This window comes from Dendropsophus ebraccatus, chromosome 4, assembly GCF_027789765.1.
Source record: "Dendropsophus ebraccatus isolate aDenEbr1 chromosome 4, aDenEbr1.pat, whole genome shotgun sequence".
In the NCBI taxonomy this organism is placed as follows: Eukaryota; Metazoa; Chordata; class Amphibia; order Anura; family Hylidae; genus Dendropsophus; species Dendropsophus ebraccatus.
In genome coordinates, this window is record NC_091457.1 from 146,747,132 (window position 1) to 146,759,588 (window position 12,457).

At 40.3% G+C, this 12,457-nt stretch overlaps 1 protein-coding gene across 12 annotated transcripts in view; it reads left to right on the forward strand.

The window, feature by feature from the left end:
• The window catches only part of RBFOX2 (RNA binding fox-1 homolog 2), a 142,965-nt gene extending 130,710 nt beyond the window's left edge, over positions 1-12,255 (forward strand). For all 12 annotated transcript variants that reach the window (XM_069967377.1, XM_069967367.1, XM_069967373.1 and 9 more), the window contains one exon: positions 5,916-12,255. In XM_069967377.1, coding sequence (XP_069823478.1) covers positions 5,916-5,960 — 45 coding nt within the window. In that variant the 3' untranslated portion in view covers positions 5,961-12,255. The remainder of the gene's footprint in view (positions 1-5,915) is intronic.
• The last annotated feature ends 202 nt before the right edge of the window (positions 12,256-12,457 follow it).

Sequence of the window (12,457 nt, forward strand, 5' to 3'; positions counted from 1 at the left end):
TCCATACTAGGCAGTGAATCTTGATTATTTGGTTATCTGTAAAAAAAAAAAAAAAAAAAAAAAGTGTATCTTAGGAAAAATGTCATGGGACTATGGCAGACTGTAAAAATGCAGATTAGTTAAGGCCCTATTACACGGGCCGACAGTAAGGAGCAAATGAGCGCTATTAGCGCTCTTTTGCTCCTCATTCCCCGCTCGCTGCTGACTATTCCACATGGCAGCAGCGAGTGAGTCTGGGGAAAGCTTGGGGGGGGGGGCTGCCCGGGTGATTGCTGATCGTCCGGGCAGCCCATGGGATATAGCGGCGGTCTGCTGACGCAGCTCCTATTACATGGAGCGACGGCAGCAGATCGTTGCTATATAAGTTGTTTGTCTTACAACATGTTGAAATACAGACGACTTCAACAATCAGCCGACATGAACCATGTCGGCTGATCGTTGCCTCATTCCATGGGACGATTATCGGCAGAATACAGCCGATAATCGTTCCGTGGAATAGGGCCTTTAGTCGTTTTGTTATCAACCACTTACACTGTTGACCGGATGCCGGACTAGTCTTAACGTAAAAAGCATTTACAAGATAAACATTTTGTCCTAGAATATATGTTGCAGGGAAATGATAATATCAGGGATTTCATCAAATCCCGGGAAATGATAAAATGACCACTCCGTTGGGTCATTTCCCTGAAGAAAGTCAGGGATTTAATGAAATGCCTGAACCGTTTCAGTGAAATGATCAAATGAACAAGCTTCATGCCTGGTTTAATGCACATATGGGCTTCCTGCTCCCTGTCCTTGAACCAGGCACCAGGCTTGTTCAGTTACTCACCCCAGCCAGTGTCTGGACGATAAGAGGAAGGTGCCGGGAACCGGTGGGAGGCTGCAGCATTCAGGTACCAGGCACGACAGTGGGGATGAGGAGCAGGAGGCCCAAGATGGCGGCGGCATCTTGGCTCATATGTGCATTGAACCAGGCACTAGGCTTGAGGCTTGTTCAATCACTTACCCCAGCCAGTGTCCAGACCACAAGGGGAAGGTGTCGGGAACAGGTGGGAGGCTGCAGAATTTAGGTACCAGGCACAACAGTGGGGACAGAGAGCAGGAGGCCCATATGTGCATTGAACCAGGCTTGTTCAGTTACTCACCCCAGCCAGTGTCCAGACGGCGAGGGGAAGGTGTCGGGAACCGGTGGGAGGCTCCAGAATTCGGGTACCAGGCACGGCAGCGTAGACGGGGAGCAGGAGGCCCATATGTGCATTTAACCAGGCAACCAGGCTTTGAGACTTGTTCGTTTGATCACTTCACTGAAACGGTTGAGGGATTTAATCAAGTCCCTGACTTCAGGTAAATGACCCAATGGAATGGTCATTTTTATCATTTCCCAGGATAAATCCCTGATTTCATAATTTCCCTGCGACATATATAGCTTGGGGGTGTTTCATCACCCATTAAGCCTGAAAATGAGTGGTCAATGTGCAAGTTATACAAGCAACATTAAACCATGCGGTTCTACTGGGTCTATAAATGGTGAAATATATAAGGAAAAAGCTTGAATTTGAAACTGAATTTATTAGAATTTTTTTTTTGGGGGGGGCGGGGGAAGATCAGGAGCAGATTTTATTTGGTTACATAAAAATGTAAAAGGTTTAATACATCTCTGTAATGTTTATGGGAGAACATGGGACTAATGTAAACTCAATAGACCTACACGGTTAGTCTATGACAGCACTTTGTACAGTGCGGGTTGCAAGGTCATGTTAAATCCGGTTCTACATTCCAAAAAACAGCTGAAACCTTCTCATCCCCAATGGGACATGAGACTGCTTTAACTTTGGAGCTTACACTCCAATGGCTTAACTTCTGTAAGGTGATTTTTGATGTTCAATAGTGTTTGTTGCTGCTGCATGGGCCAAAATAACTAAAATGAAGACAGTATATACAACTGAGCTACGGAATCAAGGGATCGAGAGAGGATGTTAAAAAATACTATGTGCCAGCAAAAAAATGACTGCAAGTCATCTTATTGGTTTAATAAATTCTTAAAACGGACTTTCCAATTCTATTTATCTCTTGGTAAAATTGTTTTTTTTTTTCTTTTCCCTCACTGTACCTCTTCTTGAATTCCAGATTACTGCAGTAACTGGAGGATGGAGTGTTTAGGACACACATATATAATTTGTAATGCTTTATGACCTTTCTTTACCTATTCCCTCTGCTTTTCTGCTCACTGGCTCCACCTCCTCATTTCTTTACACTCAAAGTGGTAACTTGGCATGTTAGACCCACCCTTTTCCCCTCCACATTGTCAGCCCCCAAGCTACTGAATTGGCTGCTTCCTCCAGTTTAAAGGTTTATTAAAATTGCCATATACTCATTGCATGGGAAGTGATGAGCAGCTTAGCGAGCACGCCGTGACTGCCATATTGCCGAAGTTACAAACAGTTTGAAACTTTTACAGGTTCCTTGCATCTAGTGTGTGGCTAAATTAGTAAGCACTGTATGGAAGTAACTTATTCCTTTCATCCTTCGGCACCCATGCGTCTTCATTGTGTGGTTTGGTTCCTCATCGTTGCACGGTTATCTGTGCATGTAAATGTAAAGAACGAAATGAAGCCAATCAGGACCATCTTTTATTTTTGAAAACGGTTAAGAGATACATAGAATGGAGAAATGTTCGACTTTTCAGCATCCTCATGTGACCACTGGTGTTCTAAATGGATTTGGATTATAAATGTAATTTTGTGTCCTTTTTAGATGTGGCATAAAGCTGAACTAGTCTATTGGACTAACCTTTTATAATGAAATAAAAAAAGTTTGTGTGTGGGGGTAGTACAGTAGTCTACCATGTTTGGTCTGCGTACCCTTTGCACAGCAGTTATATCATCAAAGGTGTTAAAGGGGTAGTGCCGCGGTAAGCAATTATTCACTACGTAACACACATTACAAAGTTATACAACTTCCCTGTACTCCCCTGATTTGTGTCGACCCCCGTCCGCCATCTTGTAACAATGTCGTCTTCGGACGGACGGCCAAACCGCTCCAACCGTCCCTCGTGCCGGCCGCCCTCTGCCATGTCATCAGCTGCTCAGCCGCAATTGGCTGAGCATAACTGTGCTCAGCCAATCGCAGCTGATGATGCGGCAGAGGGCGTCCGGCACTAGGGACGGACGGTCGGAGCGGTTCGGACGGGGCGGATGGCGGACGGGGGTTGACACGAATCAGGCGAGTATAGAGCACTACACTTCCGGGTTTAGCGTGGGTGGGGGGGGGAACACGGGGAAGGGGGCCATTCACTAACATAACGTACATTACAAAGTTGTATAACTTTGTAATGTGTGTTATTTAGTGAATAATTGCTTACCGTCGCACTACCCCTTCAAAGATCTGTAAAAAAAAAAAAGCTGCAATTACACGTCCTTAGATTTTGCGGACCTATGGATGGATGCCATTGATTGTTTCCCTGCCCGGCATGGTGTGTCAATATTAGAGGTGAGCGAACCTCAAGCATGCTCGAGTCCATCCGAACCCGAGCGTTCAGCATTTGATTAGCGGGGGCTGCTGAAGTTGGATAAAGCTCTAAGGTTGTCTGGAAAACATGGATACAGCCAATGACTATATTCATGTTTTCTACATAGCCTTAGGGCTTTATCCAACTTCAGCAGCCACCGCTAATCAAATGCCAAACACTGTGGTTCGGATGGACTCGAGCATGCTCCAGGTTCGCTCATCTCTAGTCAATATATAATGCCAGCAGTGGGGAAACTCTTGAAATCGCTGCAGCACTGTACAGTAAATGACAGCCGCACGTATGAATGCAGCCTAATACTCAGCACTGTGTTCCTGTTTTTATTAGACATTTATGCTGTGAGAAATAATTCTATGGAAAGGCATATCCCTCACCTGCTTTGGGTTGCTGGTTTTTTTTTTTTGTTTTTTTTTTTTCATACTTATTTACAAAGTTGTTTTGTAGACCTTTTTGAAAAGGTTCTCGTGCAATATTTTTGATGCCCCTATTTTCTTGGTTACTGTATATTGGATTTTAAAATACACAACCCTTACTGCTCGTTCTCGGGGGTGACCTTTCATATGGCCTTGTCTGACAAATTTTTTGTTACTGGCCTTATTTCAAAGCTCATATAAACCATATAGAATTAAAAACTTTTAGAACGTTTAGATTTTAGAAAAGCTAAACGTCTCCAAAATCAACTCCATGTTATCCATGTTCAGCTCAAATAGAAATGAGCTGAACCCAAACTTTCGGCAAGTTCGCTCATCTCTAGGTACAAAGAACAGTGTTTCAGCTTGCAGTTTGATTTCTGTGCACCTGCAATAAACTCTTTAAGTACTGCAACTGAGATTCAGGACTAGGGATGAGCGAATTTCGCCATAGGAAAGAAACTTGTTGTTGGGATCAGCCGGCAGCTTGTCAGGATGCTGGCCTTGAAGTCTGTGCTGCTTCCTTCCAGGTGCTGGGAAAAGCTGGATCCAGTTCTGGGAAAATTCTCCCAGTTTCCAAGGACTGGATCCAGCTTTTCCTGACACCTGGAAAAATGACATTTGTTTAAATTTCAGGTAATTATTTTTTTTTATCTGCCACGTCCTGTTCTCTTATGACCACAGCACAGCACCTTCTCCTCCCTGCACACTGGCCTCTGTACAGTAATTATAAGTCCTCATGGTCACCGATTTTAGTCGGAGTGCTTCTTGAAATACACTGCAGGTATTAGTCTAGTTATAGAAGTTCTAACTGCACTGTAACTTCTATAAATCTAGAAGTTGTGTATTATTCTTTCCAGTTAACACTTTCAGTTTCTACATGCACCAATGATACATTATGGGACCGGTATCTGCGCAGTAAACACAATCTGTATGGGAAACACAATTTCCCTGTTACCCAAAGGTTATAACTTTAAAGAGTAGTGAAGTGTTATGGTTTTGGCTCAAAAAAAAAAATTCCCCAATAAAACTTGTGTATCAAGCAAGAAGTTGTGTATTTTTTAAATTTTACTTACGTTAAAAGGGGCATTTGAGGTTGAAAACTAAAGGAGGAGGAAAAGTGTAATTCAGTATATCAAGTTTACCAAATAAATTACGTCAAGATAACAAAAGCTGTTACAGTTAATATTGCAAATTGCAATTTTAGACATAGAAGACATCTGATTTGTGTACAATATTATCTTCCTAATGTCCTTGTGTACCTGTGCTTATAGTGAACTATTTACAAAATGTAATTGGCTAACTACTTGGTAACAGATGCAGCCCTAAAATGACAGCAGTTAAAAGGTGATTGGCCATCTTTAAGACAGGCCATATTTTGGCGCTTTAGAGAACGCCATGTCCCTTTCAGTGTTAGTTGTAATACCACGTACAGCCACTGCAAAACGAATGGCGCTATCCTAGCTAAGTCCTGATCAGCAGTTAGCTGCAACAACAAATGTAGCTGCTCCTAATAAGCAATGCAGAAGAAGTAATGCTCACTGGAGCGTCGCATCCCCTTCAATTAGGATTGGTGCAAGAACCAGGAGGTGGTTACTAAGGCTAGGTCAACAATATTTTGTAAAATCTCTTGTGGTGTGTCCCCCCCCCCCCCCCCCTTTCAATATATATAATAGATTCATGACCTGTTTAGGTTTTCGATCACTTCACAAGGCTTATGTGGAAGGTTCTCTTTAAGCTTTGTTTTCATCCGAGCAATGAATTGAAAGCCATTCTCATCACTGTCATTTCCTCTGCTCTAAATGTTAATTCTCAGTAAGAGTTGTTGCTTTCTTTTATTTAGGCTGGCATTCCTACTGATATGTATGCATGAGAAACTGCAACCTTGTCAGAATCAAACTTTTTTTTTTTTTTCACTTTCCTTTTCTCCTTACGATGTTATTGGAAACGTAACACTAACGCTTGTTGTTCCTTTCCAGGCGAGTTTATACAGAGGCGGTTACAGCCGATTTGCTCCGTACTGAAGTGACGTAAGCCTATTGTTAATTCAACCTGGACAAAACTGCCCTTCTTCCCATTTGCCTGTTCCCCTTCCCTCTACTGTCAAAAGTTTGCGAGGCCCGGCTTTTGCAATACTTAAAGAGAAACTCCTCTAGGAATTTTCTGGCAATGCAAGATGGATGGATACAACCGAAATATATACAAATCAAACAAAAAGGACATTTTTTTTATACCTCAGCTTTCTTTCAAACTGCAATTTTTATTTCTGCATTTACTTTTTGGTTTTTAAGGGGTGTGTTCATTTTGTTCCAAAGATATTAATTATTTTTTTTTTTTTCAACTGTGGTAAAAAGTGCGTGTATATATAATATTTACATAACTATGTGCTGTGAGCTTTTATTACTATTACTATTATTATATTATTATTTCTATGCCTGGAAGAAGAAAATAGGACGACAAAAATGGTGATGCGAGGTTTAATGTGAGACTACGGAGGAAGGTTTATCATTTCTTTAATTACAAGCTCTAAGTAAATTCCTCTGGAGTGAAGGACGGATATAACAAAGCCTTCTCCTTGTGTTTTTTTTCTTTTTTTTGTAACATTTACAAAAAATCCAAAATCTAACCCCCCCCCCCCCCCCCAGAAATGTTGAATCGGCCCGTTTTTACGACCTGCGTTACTTTTTGAGATTTCATGCATTTTATTTCCAGCTGTTTCATTTCTTAGCTATTCGCATTTATTTAATACCCTGTATAGGACAGTTGTTTTGTGCAGGAGAAGCACATAGATTAATGGACATGGATGCAGTAGAATATTGGCAAATATTTATTATTATGATTGCTCTCTATATAAATTTTTTTTAAAACCAAAATTTTATATGCACGATAAAACATTACGCATTAGCCAGGTTTAGAGAGGACTCCATCTTAAGGCATATTCTGTCATTTGTCTGTTTTTAGCCTTGTAGTTCTTGCTGATTATAGAACAGTGATTCTAGTTGGGAATTTTATGTACTAGTTCCCATGCTGCTGTTCATATTTTTTTTTTTTTTTTTTCTTCTTTTATCGTGCTGGTCACAATATCCGTCCTTTTAAGAAAGTACCCAACCTTTTGAATGGCAGCTGACCCGTTCGTAAGCTGCGTATGTTCTTTCACAGATGCCCAAAATTGTTTTTCACAATAGGCCATTTACCATTGCTTCGGTAAATGCAAGAGGTGTGGTGTTTTTTTTTTTTTGTTTGTTTTTTTTAAATTGTATTTTTTTTTTTTCCTGGAGCTGTAATAATCTCCTTAACTTTTTAGTATTGAAATTTAAAATCCTTGAAATTTAAGGGAGGAGTAGATCAAATACATCCCTTTAAAGGGAAAAATAAGGAATATTACCTTAGGGGTTTTCCTGTTGTTCCTCTGGACAATTTTTGCAGCTATTCATTTATCAGTCAGGTAAAAAAAAAAAAATGAAACTTTCCACGGAAGTGGATTGTCATTGTCTTCCTATAAGTGATAACAATTGTGATGTAAATTGTAATTTGCTACTATGGGGTAATTATGTGGTACCACATTGTAGTCCTTCTATTGTGCACTGCATTATACTGTATGCGTTATCAGTAGCGTTTGGGACATGGCTGCAGTGACAAGGTGTCTTTTTTTTTTTTTTTTTTTTTTCTCCCCCCAATCCTCCCCCCCCCCCCCCCCCCCATTGCATGCGATTTTTCTAGATTTCACAGAATTCGGGTACCTGTATATTTCTTTCCTCCTCCTGTTCAGGACAGCCCAAGCTGTTGCCACCATAGACCTTCTTCTTTTTTTTTTTTTAATTCTAATACAATTGTCCCACAATACAGGCTTTTGATGATAGTAGGTTTACTCAATCTATTGCGAACGCAATAGAACCACAAGAGGCAACGTCTCCCGAGAAATGGGGAGCTCTATGCAAAATATTTTGAAAGTGTTATGTAAAATTGTTTTACTTCTTCCTCCTCTTCCTTCCCCTCCCCCATCCCCTCCATTGCACACTGTACAGTAAATTGTGCAAACGTCACCGCATTACAGCCAAATACATTTTTACTTCTCTGATCATCGGCTAAACGTCATGGGTTAGATATTCCTTAAATTATGCTAGTTAGTACCAACTGGTGTTAGTGGTTTTTATTTTGCTGCATACTGATTTTTCTAAGTCCATACATTTTGTCCATACATTTTATACAGAATACATATTGGAGTTTAAGGCCAAGGATAGAAACTGTGTTGAAGAGGAAAGTGAACTTACATAGACGTCGAGGTGTGATTGGCTTTGACTCCGAACCAATAAACAGACATAGGTTTTAAGGCATAGGCTAGTCCGGTTAGCACTAGAACAGCTGTTGCTATCATTATTGCAGTAGCACAGGCATTGGAAATGTTTGGTACCTTGCTTTAGGTGTAACCCTCCGCTATTTCATGTCTGCTACATAGCCACTCCAAATATGTATATTTCTACATTGTACTTGGCACACCTATCAGATGAATGTCCGTTTCAATTCCCACTTGAGCACAAATGTTTTTTGTCACGACTGCAGCTATCTTTTAATCCAATTTAATTTTTTTTTAAAGCTTTTATTGCATTTGATGCATATAACGTGAACAGCTTTTGGCCATTGTTAGAAAAATACAGTACAGTGCAGCTGGTCCAGTATAATCCTATGTATCATAATGTAAATAAATCTCACCTCCAATGAGTAATTTATTAAATGTTGCTACATGAATTGACATCAGTCACTTATGTTGAATAACGGTAGAATATTTCCCAATGAGCTTTTTGTATTAAGTGCCACTGCCATCTGTAAGATGGTGGAAGAGGGTGCAGCCTCCCGGGACTTGTTGGGTTGGCGAGCACCGCTTCTGCCGCCTTGCAGAATTGGACAGCTAGGTAGCACTCCCGAGGTGGATCTCTCCACCCATTAGAGAATCCAAGGCCGGGGCTACATAACAGACTTTTATGTATTGCGGACTGCAGCGGGTCGTGCTACAATCTGTGCGCTAGTCTCATAATGTAATATAAAGAAGTCACCCATCTAGATCGTGAGCAAGTGGCATGACTTTAGGCTGCCTGTCGTGTAGCCCCAACCTTCAGAAGCAAGAGGCCATCTTGTAAATCTCTGAGTCAGGCTTATGTCATAGAGGATTAATGTCCTTTGTTTTTACAGGATAGGAATTTTTAAAGGGGTTGTCCTTGAAATAATAGTAGACGGGCACGATAGCCGACCAGTAAAATGTAGTTACTGCTTTTGTGTGTGTATGTGCGTCTCGTGCTGGATGCACAGGCGCTGCACTGATGGTTTTTATTTGCATGACTTAAGTGTGCGCTGTTTTGATGCCGTTTTTTTAAGCCAAAAATAGGAATTAAAATATATACTTTACTCTCTTCATCCATACATCCTGCACCTGATGCCTCATGGTACGGTGGCACACAGAGGTCACATGACTATGTGCTCTGTTCTGTTCTCCTGGTACATTATTTTCTATGGGTCTTGAGTAGTAGTTCCTACTATACTATGGAGAATACAATACCCTTATAGGAGATCTGTTGGTTAAATTAGTTACGCTTATGTTCCTGCTCAACTTGTAAACCGTGGGCGCAGTTTTGTTTTTTTGTTTTTTTCAAGTAAAGGAAATGCCTGGTCTGCACATCCAGTATTTTAGTGATCTCTTGCTGCTGCTAGACACTCTTTCATAAATTTGAGTTTTTTAGTAGACAAACTAAGACCTCACCAGGAATGGGCTTATTTAATAAGATTTTCTGGGCAAAAACAATTGATGACCTATCGTCAGGATAGGCCATCAATATTTGGCTAGTTGACGACAACATCCAGTAATTCTGCAGATCAGCTAATCTGCACAGCCGCAGCACCAGAAATGGTTTACGGGAGCCTTGGTTCCGTACTGTAGTGTAGTGGTGATGCTGTGCAGCTGCAGAGTATCTCCCATTAAAGAGTTTTCAAGTAGAGATGAGCACAATTTGAGCATGCTAGAGTCCAGTCGTTCAGCAATTGAATACTGGGGGCTGAAGAAGTTGGATACAGCCCTAGGGAGTCTGGGTAAACATGGATATGGCCATAGGGCTGCGTCCAATTTCAGCCACTGGTATTGAAATGCTGAACGACTGGACACTAGCATGCTCAAATTGCGCTCCTCTCCATTTTCAAGGCAAAATCTATTGATTTACTTCAGAGTAGAGTCCCTGCTCTTAAATTGAAGGGGGTGGGGGTTGTGGTGGTATAATACCCATCCTGCACCAAACAGATATTAAAGCTTTTTAGGGTATGTTCACATAGGTTAAGTTTCATGTCAAAATCTGTCCATAGTCCACATGAGAGCCACTTATAAACTGTGACGCAGACTTTTACGACATTACTTTTCTCAATACAATGGGGGAAATAAATACTTTTGGATAAAACAGCATATACAGTTATTTATATTGGTCACACTTATGAAAGTCCCATGTAATACCCTGAGCATGAGTGGGTAGAAATCTTTTAGGGTTTGCAAAAATACCAGGCCCAAATGGGGTAAAGTGCTAGTACCAAGGCAAAAAAAAAAAAATTGGCAAAATTTAGCAGTAACCTGTACAGAATACGTTAAGTAGTATTTTGTTGTTTGTTTTAGTATGCACAGCTGTCTTTTTTACTTTTATTGCTTTACACAATATTACCAAATTTTTTCACTTATGTTACTCTTGGACAACCCCTTTAACCTATGGAATCGGACTCTAACCTGATTTTGATGTGGATTTTTTTTCTCTCAAATGTGGAATTCTCTTTTTAAATAGCAAAGGTCGAAACTGCCATTGCTTTTATTGTCTTATTTTACTGTCTACTCCTGAAAGAGAAGTTCACAATGTTTTAAGGGAAACTGTAATTAAAATGTTTGCCATAATCTTTTAACTGTATATTTGTTTCATGTAGTACAATATTGCATTAAACAGATTTATTTATCCATTTTTAAACTTTACTGATCCTTCCTTTTTTTTTTCTTCCCGGGGGGAGAAGCTGCTTGTGGTCTAAAGCCCCTAGATCACAGATGGGGGGAATTTCGACCCTCCAGCTGAAGGTTTCCCATCCCTGCCCTAGATATTTGATCTTTGACTTCACACCCCATCTGAATTTAATAGGGACACCCGAGTCTTTAGATGCAGTAGATGGCCTACTGATTTTAGCGGGAGTCGGTGTGAAAGAACGCGCTCAAAAAAGAAATATGGCTGCCTACAAATAAAGGCACTGACATAAACTTGTGTATAAAGGTGATTTTTAGGGTACAGGTTTACACAAAGGTCTTCGAATGATCGGTGGAAACATCAGATTTGACATCTGTGCCCCATATTTACTGTGCTGCAGGATGTGTTTGACTATGCTGAATCACAGGGAAGATGAACTTTTGGCCCACTAGCGGTTGTTAAACTACACTTCCTGTCCAGGCATGATGGGAATTGTAGTTTAGCAACAGCTGGTAGGCCCTTTTCTCTGCTGTTGCATATACTAGTCAGTATTAAATTAAGTGCATGAAACATTTCCTAAGGCCTTTATAATGATCTCATGTAAGATATAGGAAAATTATAGGTGAAATTCAATAATGAGATCACAAGAGGACTATGGTTGAGCCATGCGGACATATTTGTGAGGTATTGGTAGAATCGGTTTATCTGAATTTCTATATATATTGTCTGCATGTTGCCAAAGTGGTCATCCGTTCCATTGTTCACAGCTTGTCAGGACCAGACGCATGGTATATACTGTGTGTGCGTTGGATATGTATATTTTGTGTGTTTAAAAAACACTATGGCAGCTGTCTATTTCGCACAATCCGAATGACCTTTTATCTCCATTCTGCAAGCCTGAGACCAGCGATGGGGAATCTTCTGCCCTTCAGCTGCTGCAAAACTACAATTCCCATCACGCTTTTCTTTATACAGGCATGATGGGAATTGTAGTTTCGCAACAGCTGGAGGACCAAAGGTTCCCCATCCCTGCCATAGACCTTTCTGATCGGCCTCGGCATGATTCCTCACGTGCACCACCTTGAATTTATTACATGGAGTATATACTGACATCTGCATTTTGATAATCAACTTAGAAGTTACATGAAGTTTGTTTTTTTTTATTTGTTTTTGTTTTTAGTTATTTTTAGTTATCTGAGCTCATATTAATCTCAAGGGCTGGAAAGTGTGAGTTTTAATACTATACAATGTACACAAGTGCAATTTTTGTTATACACAAAACTGAAAATTGAATATACAAAATGTTTTTGTTTAAAGGGACACTATCATAAACGTGTTTTTTTGTTTTTTTTTCTGTAAGTTATGATGTTTTGTAAGAACTGTTATAAAATAAATGTAAAGTTAACAATTTTTTGTATTTATTTGCTATAAAATTGCCTTGTCTGCAGATTCAGTGAGTCTCAACAAGAGCTCCCCCCCCCCCCCCCAAAAAAAAAAAATCTAATTTGCTATGTCTTTTGTTTCAACATCTATAAATTTAAGTGATA